Consider the following 19,784-nt stretch of genomic DNA (forward strand, 5'->3'; position numbering starts at 1 on the left):
CCGAGACGGAGACAGCTGTGTCTCCGTCTCAAAAATTGAAGATTCAGCTCATCAGGAGGGGGGGGGGGGGGGGTTCCAGTTACTTGGAAACCCCCCCTGCGTGCGCCACTGGCATGCAGTCTAAAATGATCTGGAACGGGTTGTGGCTGATATGACGGCGGTCCGGATCTCGAAGGTCTGCATAACGACCCCGTGATCCCAGCCGCCAATATGCCGGTAGAGGAGCTTGGGGGCGGTTAGCGCAACGGTGTCCTTGGGCACCTACGGGTGGGAATAGCCCTTGTCAGCCGGCATTCCGGCTGGCTACATTGTCAGTGGTCGGGATTCTGGTGTCAGTATCCTGACCGCCAGGATCCCGGCTGACTGCATATGAACTGCATCCCATCTGGAACACGTACTGACACACAGCAAAATATCTGGATGAGGTTTATATATTGTTACATGTGAAGTGACTCGTGACTAATGCACATTTTATTAAATGTTAAGTACTAAAGTGGAACGCAGAAACTTTTTTTTAGCCTTTTTGTTATAAGTGTCGAAGTCGAAAAATATTGCAGTACACATGCCACGTACAAACTACACACATATGGCCTCGGCACGCGTACTTATTCTGACGTGCGTGCACATATTCGCAATTTGCGTATGGACGCTCCCGTGATCCTGCGTATTAGCGCGTGGTATGAGTAATTATGGTAGTATTTGTAATCGCATGGAAAAGCCATAAAAACACATTACATATTTAATCCAAATAGTGCACCACACCAGCGAGTTACACTTGTTTAAATGGTATAAGAACAAAGGGATCCACCTTTACAGGATAGGAGGGGACAGAACTAGGTTATAAGGTGGTGTTTGGTATCAAGCTGTAGGGTATTTTAAGAGCAATATTCCGGTGTTAGTTTGCAGAAGATCGCACGCTCCTGAGAATAGTTATGCGCAGGAGCAGAATATAAAATATTAACTGTATTTACTGTACACTTGATATGCGGCGGGAACCCAGATGATAACATCTGCAACTGCACCTGGACCAGACCGCCCACCTATTCAAACTGACCTATGATCTCTCCTGTACTGTAAATGTCCATCCCTGTGTCGAATGGACAGAGAGAGATTACAGTTTCCATAGTGTTAGGTTTTGGACAAATGTATAAATAGCCATCTGCAGGCAAGGTCACTCACAATCTCTGAAGGTCATCTACCTTGATGACTGAGGACCGGACCGGGAAGCACAGGCGAAACCAAATGTATGTACCATTGACTGTAGCCATTTTCTTATTGTATTGTATTGTTATTATTGTAACCCCCTGCTAGTAAAGAACCAATGGTGTGTCAGATCCCAACTTATCTTTGAAATACAAATTGGTGTAGTGTCTCTCTTTCCCTGCTAGTGTTATATAAGTGTAATCTAGTCACACGATTAGCTGTAAAGTGCTCATGGCGTGTCTTTGTGTGTGTACGCACCGCGTGTACTTTGTACGACCATCGCGGCGTTTGTACGCAAAGTGCGTACACGGGGGGTAATTCCAAGTTGATCGCAGCAGGATTTTTTATAGCAACTGGGCAAAACCATGTGCACTGCAGGGGAGGCAGATATAACATGTGCAGAGAGAGTTAGATTTGGGTGTGGTGTGTCCAATCTGCAATCTAATTTGCAGTGTAAAAATAAAGCAGCCAGTATTTACCCTGCGCAGAAATAAAATAACCCACCCAAATCTAACTCTTTCTGCACATGTTATATCTGCCTCCCCTGCAGTGCACATGGTTTTGCCCAGTTGCTATCAAAAATCCTGCTGCGATCAACTTGAAATTACCCCCACGGTACGGGGCTTTGTACGCAAACTGTGTAAAAAGTACGTAGGCTAAGGATTGATTACAGCGGCTGCAGCGGCTCCATTTTAAAGTGTAATGAATGTATTTTTAAAGTGTTGCTTTTAGTCCTGTAAGTAAATCAGCATTTACAATTGGGGGCTCGATCCGGGTTTCACATGCTCACAGGCTAGCAGGTCATAGCAGACTTTACTCTATCAGCAAAGGGTGGAAAGATATCTACGTTAAACCTTTTCCTGGTTGTTGGATGTTCTAAAAACCCTATTTGTGTGCTGTTAGATTGCGTCTGCTCTGTCTGGTCTGCAGAGGTGCTGATAGAACCCGTAGGTAAACAGGAAAAAGCTATTTAAAAATCTGTGTAATTTTATTTGGCGCCAAAAGCGTACGCAAAGGGCACAGATACTTTGCATACCCTCTCACATATTGTTGCCACAAGGTATAGATCGCTAAACCAGTTTAGATCTGTGTGAAATCAGATACATTTGTAGCTATATAGATACATTTGAATTAGTGTGTTAAGGGAATACTTATAAAAACACAAAACACAGTTCTGGCCCAGTCATAAAGGGTTACACAGAACAAGTGTGGGTTGTGCTTGTGAGCAATTATAGTTTGTATTGGTCACATTTATAGAGGTTGTGTGATTTGTTTTATTGCAGATGCACGTTTTGTACATGTGGCTAAGACAAAGTACAGGACCGCGCACGCAGCGTAAAAGGCACGCACGGTCGCGTGTTTACGCAAAGTGCGTAAGAGTGCGGACGCTAAGTACAAATTACACGATAGTTCGTTCAATTAAAAGGTGGGGTAGTATACCTTAAATACAATAGCACATAACTATCCGGTTTCAAAAGCAGATTAGTATAAGACTTTTGTTTAAACTGTACTGCCTCTGGGGTAAAAGCTGCCGATTAGAAAGAGTGGAAATTTTCTGTACAGAAAAACGCTGTGTATTTGTGTGAGCTGAAGGTAAGAGTGGATTTGAACCCGGGAATTCGGGATCTCGTCGTTGGTACACCAAGTGAGTGAAGGCTTGGCGGCGTGAGGCAGCTGAGTCACGTTAGTATAGTAAAGTACGCAAGTCGAGAGGAGACTTGCACAGGAGCGTGGTAGGGAATTGTGAATTGTGACCCATATAATTTTTGTTGTTATGCTCCGGCTGAGAGTTACAGTTTGTATATTCGACTCGTGGTCATAGAGTGGATAGGTAACAAGTACCTATACGCTGTGCGATTGGACCGCGCGTTTGTAGGTGTGATTTGTGATGCAACTTTCTACCCTTGTGCGACCTTTTTGCACAAAATTGCTGTATCATTAGCGCCGTGTAGGGCATACGCAAGCTTGATTTGTGTAAAAGTCCATAGGGAGTTTTCGCTGGTCTCTCTCAGGAAAATCTCAAATGGTAGATATTCACTGGTAAAGGTAAGTGGCTCCTAAAAACTTCCAGTGAATAGCAGCCAGTTAGGGGCCCTAGGTTGGGTACATCGCGATCCACTATCGACAGTGTATCGTAGTACTGGCCAACGTGGGCGAGAGCTGGCGAAGAACGATCGCAGAACTTTCAAGGTCTGCTTGCATTGAGTATTTTGGTGTTTGTGGGAAAAGGCCCACAATTATGGGAGCCAGTTGCTCAAGTGAGAGACGTTTGGTAGCCAGGGTTCAGGATGGAGAGCTGCGGCCCAAGGGGTCAGCGAGGTTTATAATGTGTGGGAAATATGGTCCACACGCTGAAATTTATTGTGACGAATGGGTACGTATGACTGACAAAGATAGGGTATCATTCCCTAGGGTGGGCAGCTTTGAACCAGAGGTACTGCAGAATGTAGGTAGTAAAATATGTCTGATTAAATCCAGAAAACAAAGGATCAGACATAACAATTGTTTAAACCTGTGGCAACAAGAGGGGGAGGTGCAAAGGGAACAAACTCGCAAAGCAAGTTCCAAACCTAGCAGGAATGAGGGCATGGACACACCATTACCTACACAGGTCGAAACGGAAAATAAGAATTTACTTACCGATAATTCTATTTCTCATAGTCCGTAGTGGATGCTGGGGACTCCGAAAGGACCATGGGGAATAGCGGCTCCGCAGGAGACTGGGCACAAAAGTAAAAGCTTTAGGACTACCTGGTGTGCATTGGCTCCTCCCCCTATGACCCTCCTCCAAGCCTCAGTTAGGATACTGTGCCCGGACGAGCGTACACAATAAGGAAGGATTTTGAATCCCGGGTAAGACTCATACCAGCCACACCAATCACACCGTACAACTTGTGATCTGAACCCAGTTAACAGCATGATAACAGAGGAGCCTCTGAAAAGATGGCTCACAACAATAATAACCCAATTTTTGTAACAATAACTATGTACAAGTATTGTAGACAATCCGCACTTGGGATGGGCGCCCAGCATCCACTACGGACTATGAGAAATAGAATTATCGGTAAGTAAATTCTTATTTTCTCTGACGTCCTAGTGGATGCTGGGGACTCCAAAAGGACCATGGGGATTATACCAAAGCTCCCAAACGGGCGGGAGAGTGCGGATGACTCTGCAGCACCGAATGAGAGAACTCCAGGTCCTCCTCAGCCAGGGTACCAAATTTGTAGAATTTAGCAAACGTGTTTGCCCCTGACCAAGTAGCTGCTCGGCAAAGTTGTAAAGCCGAGACCCCTCGGGCAGCCGCCCAAGATGAGCCCACTTTCCTTGTGGAATGGGCTTTTACAGATTTTGGCTGTGGCAGGCCTGCCACAGAATGTGCAAGCTGAATTGTACTACAAATCCAACGAGCAATAGTCTGCTTAGAAGCAGGAGCACCCAGCTTGTTGGGTGCATACAGGATAAACAGCGAGTCAGATTTTCTGACTCCAGCCGTCCTGGAAACATATATTTTCAGGGCCCTGACTACGTCCAGTAACTTGGAATCCTCCAAGTCCCTAGTAGCCGCAGGCACCACAATAGGCTGGTTTAAGTGAAATGCTGAAACCACCTTAGGGAGAAATTGAGGACGAGTCCTCAATTCTGCCCTGTCCGTATGAAAAATTAGGTAAGGGCTTTTATAGGATAAAGCCGCCAATTCTGAAACACGCCTGGCTGAAGCCAGGGCTAACAGCATTACCACTTTCCATGTGAGATATTTTAAGTCCACAGTGGTGAGTGGTTCAAACCAATGTGATTTTAGGAACCCCAAAACTACATTGAGATCCCAAGGTGCCACTGGAGGCACAAAAGGAGGCTGTATATGCAGTACTCCCTTGACAAACGTCTGAACTTCAGGAACTGAAGCTAGTTCTTTTTGGAAGAATATTGACAGGGCCGAAATTTGAACCTTAATGGACCCTAATTTTAGGCCCATAGACAGTCCTGTTTGCAGGAAATGCAGGAAACGACCCAGTTGAAATTCCTCTGTAGGGGCCTTCCTGGCCTCACACCACGCAACATATTTACGCCAAATACGGTGATAATGTTGCACAGTTACATCCTTCCTGGCTTTGATCAGGGTAGGGATGACTTCATCCGGAATGCCTTTTTCCTTCAGGATCCGGCGTTCAACCGCCATGCCGTCAAACGCAGCCGCGGTAAGTCTTGGAACAGACATGGTCCCTGCTGGAGCAGGTCCTTTCTTAGAGGTAGAGGCCACGGGTCTTCCGTGAGCATCTCTTGAAGTTCCGGGTACCAAGTCCTTCTTGGCCAATCCGGAGCTACGAGTATAGTCCTTACTCCTCTCCTTCTTATGATTCTCAGTACCTTGGGTATGAGAGGCAGAGGAGGGAACACATACACTGACTGGTACACCCACGGTGTTACCAGAGCGTCCACAGCTATTGCCTGAGGGTCCCTTGACCTGGCGCAATATCTGTCCAGTTTTTTGTTGAGGCGGGACGCCATCATGTCCACCTTTGGTTTTTCCCAACGGTTCACAATCATGTGGAAGACTTCTGGGTGAAGTCCCCACTCCCCCGGGTGGAGGTCGTGTCTGCTGAGGAAGTCTGCTTCCCAGTTGTCCACTCCCGGAATGAACACTGCTGACAGTGCTATCACATGATTTTCCGCCCAGCGAAGAATCCTTGTAACTTCCGTCATTGCCCTCCTGCTTCTTGTGCCACCCTGTCTGTTTACGTGGGCGACTGCCGTGATGTTGTCCGACTGGATCAACACTGGCTGACCCTGAAGCAGAGGCCTTGCCTGACTTAGGGCATTGTAAATGGCCCTTAGTTCCAGGATATTTATGTGAAGTGACGTTTCCATGCTTGACCACAAGCCCTGGAAATTTCTTCCCTGTGTGACTGCTCCCCAGCCTCTCAGGCTGGCATCCGTGGTCACCAGGACCCAGTCCTGAATGCCGAATCTGCGGCCCTCTAGAAGATGAGCACTCTGTAACCACCACAGGAGAGACACCCTTGTCCTTGGAGACAGGGTTATCCGCTGATGCATTTGAAGATGCGATCCGGACCATTTGTCCAGCAGATCCCACTGAAAAGTTCTTGCGTGGAATCTGCCGAATGGAATCGCTTCGTAAGAAGCCACCATTTTTCCCAGGACCCTTGGGCATTGATGCACTGACACTTGGCCTGGTTTTAGGAGGTTCCTGACTAGGTCGGATAACTCCCTGGCTTTCTCCTCCGGGAGAAACACCTTTTTCTGTACTGTGTCCAGAATCATCCCTAGGAACAGCAGACGTGTCGTCGGAATCAGCTGCGATTTTGGAATATTTAGAATCCATCCGTGCTGTCGTAGTACTACTTGAGATAGTGCTACTCCGACCTCTAACTGTTCTCTGGACCTTGCCCTTATCAGGAGATCGTCCAAGTAAGGGATAATTAAGACGCCTTTTCTTCGAAGAAGAATCATCATTTCGGCCATTACCTTGGTAAAGACCCGGGGTGCCGTGGACAATCCAAACGGCAGCGTCTGAAACTGATAGTGACAGTTCTGTACCACAAACCTGAGGTACCCTTGGTGAGAAGGGCAAATTGGGACATGGAGGTAAGCATCCTTGATGTCCAGAGACACCATATAGTCCCCTTCTTCCAGGTTCGCTATCACTGCTCTGAGTGATTCCATCTTGAATTTGAACCTTTGTATGTAAGTGTTCAAGGATTTCAGATTTAAAATAGGTCTCACCGAGCCGTTCGGCTTCGGTACCACAAACAGCGTGGAATAATACCCCTTTCCCTGTTGTAGGAGGGGTACCTTGATTATCACCTGCTGGGAATACAGCTTGTGAATGGCTTCCAATACTGCCTCCCTGTCGGGGGGAGACGTTGGTAAAGCAGACTTCAGGAACCGGCGAGGGGGAGACGTCTCGAATTCCAATTTGTACCCCTGAGATACTACCTGCAGGATCCAGGGGTCCACTTGCGAGTGAGCCCACTGCACGCTGAAATTCTTGAGACGGGCCCCCACCGTGCCTGAGTCCGCTTGTAAGGCCCCAGCGTCATGCTGAGGACTTGGCAGAAGCGGGGGAGGGCTTCTGTTCGTGGGAAGAGGCTGTCTGCTGCAGTCTTTTTCCCCTTCCTCTGCCCCGGGGCAGATATGAGTGGCCTTTTGCCCGCTTGCCCTTATGGGGACGAAAGGACTGAGCCTGAAAAGACGGTGTCTTTTTCTGCTGAGAGGTGACCTGGGGTAAAAAGGTGGATTTCTCAGCCGTTGCCGTGGCCACCAGGTCCGATAGACCGACCCCAAATAACTCCTCCCCTTTATACGGCAATACTTCCATATGCCGTTTGGAATCCGCATCACCTGACCACTGTCGCGTCCATAACCCTCTTCTGGCAGAAATGGACAGCGCACTTACTCTTGATGCCAGAGTGCAAATATCCCTCTGTGCATCTCGCATATATAGAAATGCATCCTTTAAATGCTCTATAGTCAATAATATATTGTCCCTGTCCAGGGTATCAATATTTTCAGTCAGGGAATCCGACCAAGCCACCCCAGCACTGCACATCCAGGCTGAGGCGATTGCTGGTCGCAGTATAATACCAGTATGTGTGTATATACTTTTTAGGATATTTTCCAGCTTCCTATCAGCTGGTTCCTTGAGGGCGGCCGTATCAGGAGACGGTAACGCCACTTGTTTTGATAAGCGTGTGAGCGCCTTATCTACCCTAGGGGGTGTTTCCCAACGCGCCCTAACCTCTGGCGGGAAAGGGTATAATGCCAATAATTTTTTAGAAATTAGCAGTTTTTTATCGGGGGAAACCCACGCTTCATCACACACCTCATTTAATTCATCTGATTCAGGAAAAACTACGGGTAGTTTTTTCACACCCCACATAATACCCTTTTTTGTGGTACTTGTAGTATCAGAAATGTTCAAAACCTCCTTCATTGCCGTGATCATGTAACGTGTGGCCCTACTGGAAAATACATTTGTTTCCTCACCGTCGACACTGGAGTCAGTGTCTGTGTCGACCATCTGAGGTAACGGGCGCTTTAGAGCCCCTGACGGTGTTTGAGACGCCTGTACAGGTATTAACTGATTTGCCGGCTGTCTCATGTCGTCAACAGTCTTTTGTAAAGTGCTGACACTATCACGTAATTCCTTCCATAAGACCATCCAGTCAGGTGTCGACTCCCTAGGGGGTGACATCACTAATACAGGCAATTGCTCCGCCTCCACACCATTTTCCTCCTCATACATGTCGACACAACGTACCGACACACAGCACACACACAGGGAATGCTCTGATAGAGGACAGGACCCCACTAGCCCTTTGGGGAGACAGAGGGAAAGTTTGCCAGCACACACCAGAGCGCTATATATATACAGGGATAACCTTATATAAGTGTTTCTCCCTGATATAGCTGCTGTATATATTTATCTGCCAAATTAGTGCCCCCCCTCTCTTGTTTTACCCTGTTTCTGTAGTGCAGGACTGCAGGGGAGAGTCAGGGAGCTTCCCTCCAACGGAGCTGTGAGGAAAAAATGGCGCCAGTGTGCTGAGGAGATAGGCTCCGCCCCCTTCTCGGCGGCCTTTCTCCCGCTTTTTTATGGAAAAATTGGCAGGGGTTAAATGCATCCATATAGCCCAGGAGCTATATGTGATGTATTTTTTGCCATATAAGGTGTTTTTATTGCGTCTCAGGGCGCCCCCCCCCCCAGCGCCCTGCACCCTCAGTGACCGGAGTGTGAAGTGTGCTGAGAGCAATGGCGCACAACTGCGGTGCTGTGCGCTACCTTATTGAAGACAGGACGTCTTCTGCCGCCGATTTTCCGGACCTCTTCAGTCTTCTGGCTCTGTAAGGGGGCCGGCGGCGCGGCTCTGGGACCCATCCATGGCTGGGCCTGTGATCGTCCCTCTGGAGCTAATGTCCAGTAGCCTAAGAAGCCCAATCCACTCTGCACGCAGGTGAGTTCGCTTCTTCTCCCCTTAGTCCCTCGGTGCAGTGAGCCTGTTGCCAGCAGGTCTCACTGAAAATAAAAAACCTACTTTAAACTTTTACTCTAAGCAGCTCAGGAGAGCCCCTTAGTATGCACCCTTCTCGTTCGGGCACAAAAATCTAACTGAGGCTTGGAGGAGGGTCATAGGGGGAGGAGCCAGTGCACACCAGGTAGTCCTAAAGCTTTTACTTTTGTGCCCAGTCTCCTGCGGAGCCGCTATTCCCCATGGTCCTTTCGGAGTCCCCAGCATCCACTAGGACGTCAGAGAAAAGATGGCTAGAGTCAATGGTATATCTGTAAATGATAGTAGAATGCAGAAGCAATGTGTTAACCCTAACCCGTGCAAGCTGTATCCTGTTTTGAACTCTCTCCAAGGTCATAGGTCAGAGGAAAATGATGCATCCATCCCACTCTCAGCCCTCATCCAGGCAATTGCCTTACAGGAAATTCAGGTGGGCCCTGTCCAACCAGTAAGAACAGTAGCAGTATCCCCCACTGAAAGGACTGGTAAGATCTCAGACATCGGTAAGTGTGAGACTGTTCATTACACAGAGACATTAACACCTCACAGTGAGCAAATTAGAAATGAAATGGTAGGATTACATCCTATCTTGGAAATCGTAACTCCCAATAGGAGGACCGATAGTCAGGGAATAATCCTTACCAGGTATAATGCAATGTATTGCCCGTGGTCCAGATCTGAGCTGCGGTCAATCATTTCAGAATTCCCCGATCCCCAGAAGCATTTAGTCAGATGTCAGAAGTTTATCAGGGATCTGGGTAATATCCATGAACCCACAAACAAAGATTGGGGGATATTCTTGAAGGCGTGCTTACCCCCTAATATTGACACCCAAAAATGTATCACAGATTGTAGAATAGAGTCGGATGGTCCTATGACTGACTAACTCCACTTAACTACTGTTAAGTGGAGAATTTTCTCCATAAAACAGAGAGAAAATTAAATGGCATCTGAATATTTCCATCGGGCTCTGCAAATAATGGATAGATACATTGGGGTATTGGATATAGGGAACGATGCGAATTACAGGGAGGTGGCTGTCTCTGTGCTAATGGACGGGCTCAATAAGGCATTAAGGGACAGGGTGCAAACATCTTTGCCTAATTGGAGAGGGGTCACAGTAGCTTGTCTTAGAGAGTGCGCTATTGAACACCACAAGAATATTGCTAGGCGCAGAGAACAGGAGGAGAAGCTGATGACAGTAAGTATACAGGCTCTGACAGTAAAGACTCATCAGCTCAAATCCCAGACCCCTGCTGTTTGGAAAAGACAGAGAATATGTTACATTTGTAAAATGGAAGGGCATTTTGCCAAAGATTGTAGGAGTAGTAGGACACATAGTTAATATAGACCCCCTAGACAGAAAACACAAGCCACATCATTAAACACATAGATGGGATCAAAGGACATATAGTAAGGAATCACGAGCCATATAGAAAATACAGATTCGGCTAATGGGAAGAACGGAATATATGCAACATTACCCTTTGACAAAACTTGCTGGGGTTAAGATGGGGCCTCTAAAACCTTTGCTTCTTTCTCTAGCAGAAATGGCCCCTGATTAACTTAACAGGAGCTTTGTTAGATATAAAATACATATAATGTGCTCCCGATCAGGAAGTGCAAAGTATGTTAGACACCCACAAAGACTAATGTTGCATTTCACTGTTCTAGATTCATGTCCATCACAGGTAGAGGAAATTATCTCACAGATACCGGGTTCCCTATGAATTTAGGATGGACAGGACACTGGATTGATGGCTGGGATAGTCCCAGTAGAGATACGACACACATAGGATTTTTTTTTTAGGGGTATAGACCTAGTAGAAAAAGCCATTCCCCATAGTGCCCAATCCAGGTTGTCAAATTTTATAAAATCCTCTTTGCCTCTACAAACTTATCTGTTACTAACCTCTATGTGATTTTTCTTCAAAGTGTCCTCCTCATCTCTTACGTTCACCGACAGGAGGGTACAATACATGGACCCGATTACAGTTCAAACACCACATACCTACTCGGTCCGTCAGAGTTCTGCCCAATTCCAGTATATCTCACCAGCACAAGGACACCAGTATTACGGCAGTGTGCCTAGTCATGCACAAAGGGTGGAGGATGAGAATACTGGTGAAGGGAGACTGTGAAGGGAGACTGTGTACAGACAGCCTGTTGGTGAATGCCAAACCTGACATTTTCTTTTTTTTACTATTATTCCCCTCTCTTCTCTCTTCCAGAGATGGTTTACTTCCCACAACTGATAACACACGACAGTAAATTTGAAATGAAAAATGTGTGTTCCCTACAGGAAAAGGCAGTCTGGAAGTTGAGGGGGTATGGTCAGGAGTCCTCAGGACTTTGGACAGGTGGACACGGTAAGCCAGTGGCCCCCAGAGCATATCTTCCAAGTCTAGCTGAGGCGGCACACGGTCTGACTCATCTGGGCAAAGAGGGTATGTGCAAGCTGGTAAGAGCCTACTGGTGTGCGCCAGGATTCTCTTCTCATGCAGGTAAGAGAGCAATGACATGTTTTACTTGCTTGAGGAAGAATATTGGTAAGACAATACCAACAGAGCCATCCCATATCCCTCCTTCAGACGGACCTTTTCAGGTAATACAAATCGACTTCATACAGTTACCACCCTGTAGGAATTTGAAATATGTGTTAGTATGTATCGATGTGTTTTCCAACTGGGTAGAAGCGTTCCCTGCTGCCACAAATACTGCTACGTTCACTGCAAAGAAAATTGTGCAGGAATTTGTGTGTAGATATGGTATCTCTAGAGTGATTGAAAGTGATAGGGGTACCCATTTTACAGGTGAGGTCTTTCAGGTCATGTGCAAACTGATGGGAATTAATAGCAAGCTACATAATCCGTACCGACCACAGGCGAGTGCAAAGGTAGAGAGAGTGAACAGCACTATTAAGAACAAGCTGAGCAAAGTGATGGCTGAAACTGGATTGCTGTGGCCAGAAGCTTTGCCACTAGTGTTGTACAGCATCAGAACCACTCCCAGGTCTCCGCTTAACTTATCACCCTTTGAAATTCTTTTTTGTCGGCAACCTCATATAATGATAGACCCCCAGGATGATTTGAAATGCAATAATGAAATAACTGTGAAATATTTGGTTAGGATGAGCCGCCAGCTGAGAAATCAGCAAAGAAATCTAAAGCTGGTGATTCCTGACCTACCGAACAGTAATTGTCATGACATTGAGCCTGGGGATTATGTGATGATTCAAAAGGACCGTACCAAGTCTTGTTAACCAGCACGACAGCACTAAAGGTCGCCAAAATAGAGATTTGGGTCCACTCGTCCCACTGCAAGAAGGTCGCTGACCCGGAGAGAACTCACAAAGTAGTTTATTACTCACATTCATCGAGTTTGTGTAGTTTGGTAACTGTGTGTTTGAAGTGAACTGTGTGTTCAAAGAGCAAGGCAAAGAGAACCTCGTATCACTAGAGTGTTTGTTCCGGGAAAGTTGAGAGGCAGGACTGTTGAACGGCACCTGAGCATGGAAAACAACAAGATCAAGGACGGTTGTCGCACCATTTTCTTTTTTCACCCCCCCCCCCTGCATTTTCCTTTCTTTCCTCCTTCTTATTTTCCTTCTTTCCCCTAACGAAATGGATCTATCACAAGAGACTACGTTTCGGGTTCTGCTAGAAATTCTGTTTTTGATTAGGACAATTTGTTTTGGTGAGGGTCCCAGAGAGGTCGAGCAAGGATCTGGAATGGGTTCTGATGGCGAGTACGAATTTGTAGGATCTCAGGAGCAGCACATCACTCGAGTAAAGGCTGGTATCAGTAAGCGCTCTGGTAGTCATGAAGCTCAGATGCAATGTGAAGGGTTATTGTCTGATGAATATTGTATTTGTAGGAATTGTGAGAACATAGTCGAAGACGGGTGCATCCAGAGATGTCAGTCCAACATTAATATCGGCATGGACCGACATCCGTTGAGTGATTACCACTCATTAGTGGGTAAGGTCTTAAACAAGACAGAATGTTGGGTGTGCTCACAGGTACCTCAAGGACAGAGACGTCAGGCTTAGTACCATACCCTTTAGCAATAGATGAGGTACTCGAATTACGGGGTGGGAGACCGGTGGACAAGAAATTCAATATCTCTAGGCCCCCTAGCTTGAAGCTCCACCAGTACAACGTAGAAAGGTCCCTGTTGTGTTTTACTATTTCCAATTTCCGAAAACCAGGAAATTGGGAAGTGACTTGGAATAACCAGACAATGACTTTTTCACACAGAGCTGTACGCAAGATAGCCAACAGTGGAAAGTATTTTCGGTATTGGTATACACGTAGAAGCCAGACCCAAGACCACGTGGGTTGGAAAAGTATCGTCAGGGTATTGTGCCCATATCATCCAGCCCGATACTTGTACTGAACAAATGAGAGAACTAGGGATTGGTTTCTTTACCTGGAAACTTTGCAATATGGTGATATTACATTTTGTCCCCTATGTTCTCCCAGATGATGCCTATTTCATATGTGGGAGGAAAGCGTACAAGTGGCTTACTCCGAGCTCTGAGGTATTGTGTTATACTGGGAGACTACTACCAGAGGTCATGACAATAACCCACGACAAAATGAAAGACGTTCACTGCAGCGCTCAGACTCCTTATACTCATACCCACTATGAACACATCATCAAGAGACACCTCATAGATAAGGCAGAGCACGCAGCCTCTGATTTGATCCATGAATCCACCGGGATTCAGTTCCTTCTCGTAGATATCACCCGTACTGCCAGAGGAATTATAAATTATAGGTACATCCATGTGCTAGCAAACTTGATAGACAATATCACCGAGATGTATGATGACACCTTCAGGTATACGGGAAGGGAGTTACACGCTTACAAGAAGGAACTGATCCAACACAGGATGGTCCTTAATTACGTTACAGCTGTGACAGGTGGGTACTGTGTTACCCTTGCAACTCAGTATGGTGTGAAGTGCTGTACGTATATTACGAACAGCACTGACGACCTCACGGAGATCATCGATCAGAAGATGGACGAGATCTTACAGTTTAAGTGGGAGTTCAGGAGGAAGCACAACCTTACCTTAGTGACTGTAGGTAATGAACTGACCGTCTGGGTCTCATTGTTGAACCCACACAAATGGTTCTCAGGGTTAGGAGAGTGGGCACAGAAAGTCATTATGAGTGTGGGGAAGTTTCTTCTTCGTATCCTGGGAGTCATCAAAATTATTGGTCTGATATTCAGGTGTGTCCGAATTCTAACGCGGCGCAAGCACAGCACAAATTTGACGAGTCTAAGGAGCGAGAGCGCTGTTACAGCAACAGATTTGATTTATGATCCATCCATAGGGACAGTGTTATGATAAGTATTGCAAATTAATTTCATGGCCTGTTTCTTTCACCATTTTTCTCTGTTTCCCCCTTACCCAGAAACATCCAACTGGAAAAGACGTCAGCCCTACCCAACGTTTATGTGAATGTATTTTTATATTTATGTCTTATCTTCATCTCTGCAACACCCAGTTAATGGCACACATAGTCGACAGGTGTTATACACATATAGTAGCATTCACATATGTTCCCCCTCCATGTATCATCAACTAAATGTGCTCCCCATTTGTTGGAATAAGAAGCCGAAAAGAGCTCGGTAGTGTTTGTTTGCCCATTTACAGACCCTTAAGACGGGATGAGAATGATTTAATGTATACTTCGCAATACCTCAAAGCTTATTTAGAACATATACGGCACGATGATACATGCCCCTCAGACATGGATTCATACATACATGCTTTTTACTATCCCACTAGGTTATACTTTTTTTCACCTAAAACTCTCCCGTGATCATCCAAGCTTCTGTATATATTGTATAGGTAATATTTTTCTGTTTATTGATTAGTTAGTGGCAGTTATTGATGACTGCCAAAGGGTGGACTGTCGAAGTCGAAAAATATTGCAGTACACACGTCACGTACAAACTACACACATATGGCCTCCGTGCGCATACTTTTTCTGCCGTGCGTGCGCATATTCACAGTTTGCGTATGGTCGCGTGGTATGAGTAATTATGGTAGTATTTGTAATCGCATGGAAAAGCCATAAAAACACATTACATATTTAATCCAAATAGTGCACAATGTACACATAGGGGTAAATTTACTAAGGTGGGAGATTTTTAGAACTGGTGATGTTGCCCATGGCAACCAATCAGATTCTACTTACCATTTATCTAGCTGCTTCTAGCAGATAATAGATATAATCTGATTGGTTGCTATGGGCTACATCACCAGTTCTAAAAATCTCCCACCTTAGTAAATTTACCCCATAGTCTCCCTGCACCACACCAGCGAGTTACACTTGTTTAAATGGTATAAGAACAAAGGGATTCACCTTTACAAGATAGGAGGGGACAGAACTAGGTTATAATGTGGTGTTTGGTATCCAGCTGTAGGGTATTTTAAGAGCAATATTCCGGTGTTAGTTTGCAGAAGATCGCACGCTCCTGAGAATAGTTATGCGCAGGAGAAGAATATAAATATTAACTGTATTTACTGTACACTTGATATGCGGCGGGAACCCAGAGGATAACATCTGCAACTGCACCTGGGTCAGACATCGCCCACCTATTCAAACTGACCTATGACCTCCTCTGAACTGTAAATGACCATCCCTGTGTCCAATGGACAAAGAGATTACAGTTTCCATTGTGTTAGGTCTTGGACAAATGTATAAATAGTCAGCTGCAGGCCAGGTCACTCACAATCTCTGAAGGTCATCTACCTTGATGACTGAGGACCGGAACGGGAAGCACAGGCGAAACCAAACGTACGTACCATTGACTGTAGCCATTTTCTTATTGTATTGTATTGTTATTATTGTAACCCCCTGCTAGTAAAGAACCGTTGGTGGGTCAAATCCCAACATAGTCTTTGAAATACAAATTGGTGCCGTGTCTCTCTTTCCCTGCTAGTGTTATGTAAGTGTAATCTAGTCACACGTTTAGCTGTAAAGTGCTCACGGCGTGTCTTTGTGTGTACGCACCGCGTGTACTTTGTACGACCATCACGGCATGTGTACGCAAAGTGCGTACACGGTACGGAGCTTTGTACGCAAACTGTGTAAAAAGTACGTAGGCTAAGGATTGATTACAGCGGCCGCAGCGGCTCCATTTTAAAGTGTATTGAATGTATTTTTAAAGTGTTGCTTTTAGTCCTGTAAGTAAATCAGCATTTACAGAAGGAAAACAGGGAAAAACTCATAGTACTGATACTCAGTCCTCTTTTTCTTCCCAAAGAGGTCAATGTGCATTCTGGGTTAAAAACATGTTACTACTTCTTTGTGGTTATGAAATATTTCAGTCTATGGACTGTTAACAGAAAATCCCAGTTTTTATATACCTGGTTACCTGTACAAGTGATGACCACATCCACCTGTCTTATAACTTCATTCAATTTCACCACACGAAAACCTTCCATGCTGTATTGGAAAGAGACGTAATGCAAATTAAAAGCACAGACTGGTAGAACCAATAAATGTATAAAAAGAAAAGGAATAACATGATTAAGTCAATTGGTATAAGGAATATCAGTTTCACTTTCTGAATACAAATTAGACTTTTAGGCCCCATTTATCAACAATACATAACCCCTTTAGCACTCACTAAAGGGGTCATGTCATCCTTTCAGCAAACAGCGGTAAACTAGGCTTATCGCTATTTGGGGATGCGGTTACATTGGCGGCAGTCGGGATCCTGGCGGTCAGGATACCGACGCCGGAATACCAACCACTGACAATGCTGACAGCTGGAATCCCGGCTTACAGGGGCTATTCCCACTCGTGTGTGTCCAAGAAAACCCATGGAGTGGGAATAGAACATGGGGAACAGAACATCTGGCGACCGGGATCCCGGAGTCGGTATGCTGACCGCCTGGATCCCGGCTGCCGGCATCCAATACCCAGCCCGCTATTTGCCCCTGTACCGCTCTCGCTAGATATAGATGGAGAGTGGTATGGTCCCCATTGCCGGCAACAGGGACACATCGCTGCCTTTCGGGCTTCAGCGAAGCCTTCCAGGAATTGCTGCCGGGTGAAGGAGTCATGCACATGCACACACTGGACGTCGTGCATGCACATGACTCAGAAATTTGCCGCTAGCAGCAAATCGTAAGATGACGCTGAGAGCGCTGGACCTCGCTGGAGAGGTAAGTAATGCTAAATATCAGCTGCATTTTCATTAGTGATACTAATCTAAATATGCCGCCGGTATTAAACATCGTTGATAAATGGGCTCCTTTGTTTGCAACACCGAACTCCAATTTGTAGGTAATTACGGTGACTGAAAAATATTGTTTTTGGGTACTGTGCAAACTGCGAGAGGAGTTTGCTTATAAATGGTAACCTCACAGCTATAAATAAAGGCAGATATTGGTGTATTTCTGCCATTCCATCACCTAGTAATTTCTGAAAGAAAATTACATTTAGAGCTAAACAACAATCTTTAAAGAATTATTTATAAAGCTGCTAAACTTGGGTTGGGGACATAATATACTTACTTTTGATATGACTGACCACATATTCTCTGTAAAGCGCTGCAGAATATGTGCGCTATATACTGTAAATAACCTAATAATACTGTACATTATATATTTTTGATAAGTGCACTAAATACTAGGGGAGAAAATGTATGTTTTAAAGTATCAAAATGGGGACTAATGCAGATCTGAAAAAACTGTCCTTTCTGAAAAGCAAATAATGGTGTTGCTTTCTAAATGTGGGCTAAAAGCATAAATTTGCCTTTTCTTATGCAAACATGGTGGAGACAGCATTTTCAAATTTGTCCCCACAATAGTAGATTTTTAAACTGTAAATGTAAATGAGGTTCCTAGTTTTTGGAATTTGTGAGTGCTGGGCCCAGGTGCAAAAATATGCAGTGGGTCCCCCTCCTCCGTACCACCCCAAGGTCACAATATTCAACACGGCAGTGGGTGGCATGGAGAGAAAGGGTGACAAGCAGTGAGTGACGGAGAGTGAGAGAGTGAAGAAGAGAGGGTGACGGGGAGAGAGAGAAAGGGTAAGGGTGATCAGGAGAGGCTGACAAGCACAGGGTGACAGGGAGAAGCAGTGGTAAAAAGGGAGATGGTGATGGAGAGTGGGTGAAAGGGAGAGGCAGTGAGTAACGGGGAGAGGCAACGGGTGATTGGGACAGGCGAGGGTGAAAAGCAGAGGATGACAGGAAGAGGATAACAGGGAGAGGCAGAGAGAGGGTAACAGGGAGAGGCAAGAGCGTGACGGACAGTGGGAGGAAGGGAGAGGTAGTAGGTTACGGTGAGAAGGAGATGAGGAGAGGATAACAAGCAGTGAGTGACAGGGAAACAAACAGCTCTTATTATGAGAGCTGAGGAAAGAATGTTAGCATAGAGAGGGAGAGAGAAAGAGGGGGTGGGAGAGAGAGAGATGGGGGAGGAAGAGAAAGAGGAAAGGAAAGTGATGGGAGCGATGCAGGGGAATGTTGGGGGCTGGGTTAAGAGGGAGAGTACCAAGTAACAAATAATTGTAAATGCATTTTTAATTTTACACAACACTTCCAAAATTGGCAAATAACATTAATCAATAGAATTGAGAGGGGATGGGGGGGGCACATCATCTAGTGTAATATAACCATCTAGAAATACTTGAAATATTCAGATTTACATGTTCCCAAAAAATAACTTACAAGGAAAAAAACAGGATTTTGATAACTACTGGTAAATCCTCTTCTCCTAGGCCGTAGAGGATGCTGGGGTCCACTTCATAACCATGGGGTACAGACGGTTCCGCAGGAGCCATGGGCACTCTTAAGACTTTTCAATGGGTGAGAACTGGCTCCTTCCTCTATGCCCCTCCTCCAGACCTCAGTTATAGGAACTGTGCCCAGGGAGACAAACATTTCGAGGAAAGGATTTACTTTAATACTAATGGAGAGATACATACCAGCTCACACCTCAACCATGCCGCACAACATGGCATTCAACATAACACACGCCAACAGGCATGAACCAATTACAGCAAACATGCTGAAACTAATAAAACACAACTTGTGTAACTCTAATAAACAAAACTGCAGGTAAAGTACGCACTGGGACGGGCGCCCAGCATCCTCTACGGATAGGAGAAAAGGATTTACCGGTAGGTATCAAAATCCTGTTTTCTCATACGTCCTAGAGAATGCTGGGGTCCACTTCATGACCATGGGGTTTATACCAAAGCTCCAGTACGGGAGGGAGAGTGCGGATGACCATGCAGCATCGATTGACCGAACTTGAGGTCTTCATCGGCCAAGGTGTCAAACTTGTAGAATTTAGCAAATGTGTTTGACCCCGACCAAGTAGCTGCTCGGCAAAGTTGCAATGCCGAGACCCCCCGGGCAGCCTCCCAGGATGAGCCCACCTTCCTAGTGGAATGGGCCTTCACCGACGTCGGTAACGGCAATCCAGCTGTAGTATGGGCGTGATGAATCGTACTTCTGATCCAACGTGCAACAGTCTGCTTGGAAGCAGGACACCTAATCTTGTTTGGAGC

The 19,784-nt window shown here is 45.7% G+C and overlaps 1 protein-coding gene across 4 annotated transcripts in view; it reads right to left on the reverse strand.

Moving 5' to 3' along the window:
• AHCYL1 (adenosylhomocysteinase like 1) overlaps nucleotides 1-19,784 on the reverse strand; it is a 905,485-nt gene that overhangs the window by 241,653 nt on the left and 644,048 nt on the right. For all 4 annotated transcript variants that reach the window (XM_063955029.1, XM_063955028.1, XM_063955032.1 and 1 more), the window contains exon 11: nucleotides 16,633-16,703. In XM_063955029.1, the coding sequence (XP_063811099.1) occupies nucleotides 16,633-16,703 (71 nt within the window). The remainder of the gene's footprint in view (nucleotides 1-16,632; nucleotides 16,704-19,784) is intronic.

The sequence above is a fragment of the Pseudophryne corroboree genome, chromosome 2 (genome assembly GCF_028390025.1).
Source record: "Pseudophryne corroboree isolate aPseCor3 chromosome 2, aPseCor3.hap2, whole genome shotgun sequence".
Lineage (NCBI taxonomy): Eukaryota > Metazoa > Chordata > Amphibia > Anura > Myobatrachidae > Pseudophryne > Pseudophryne corroboree.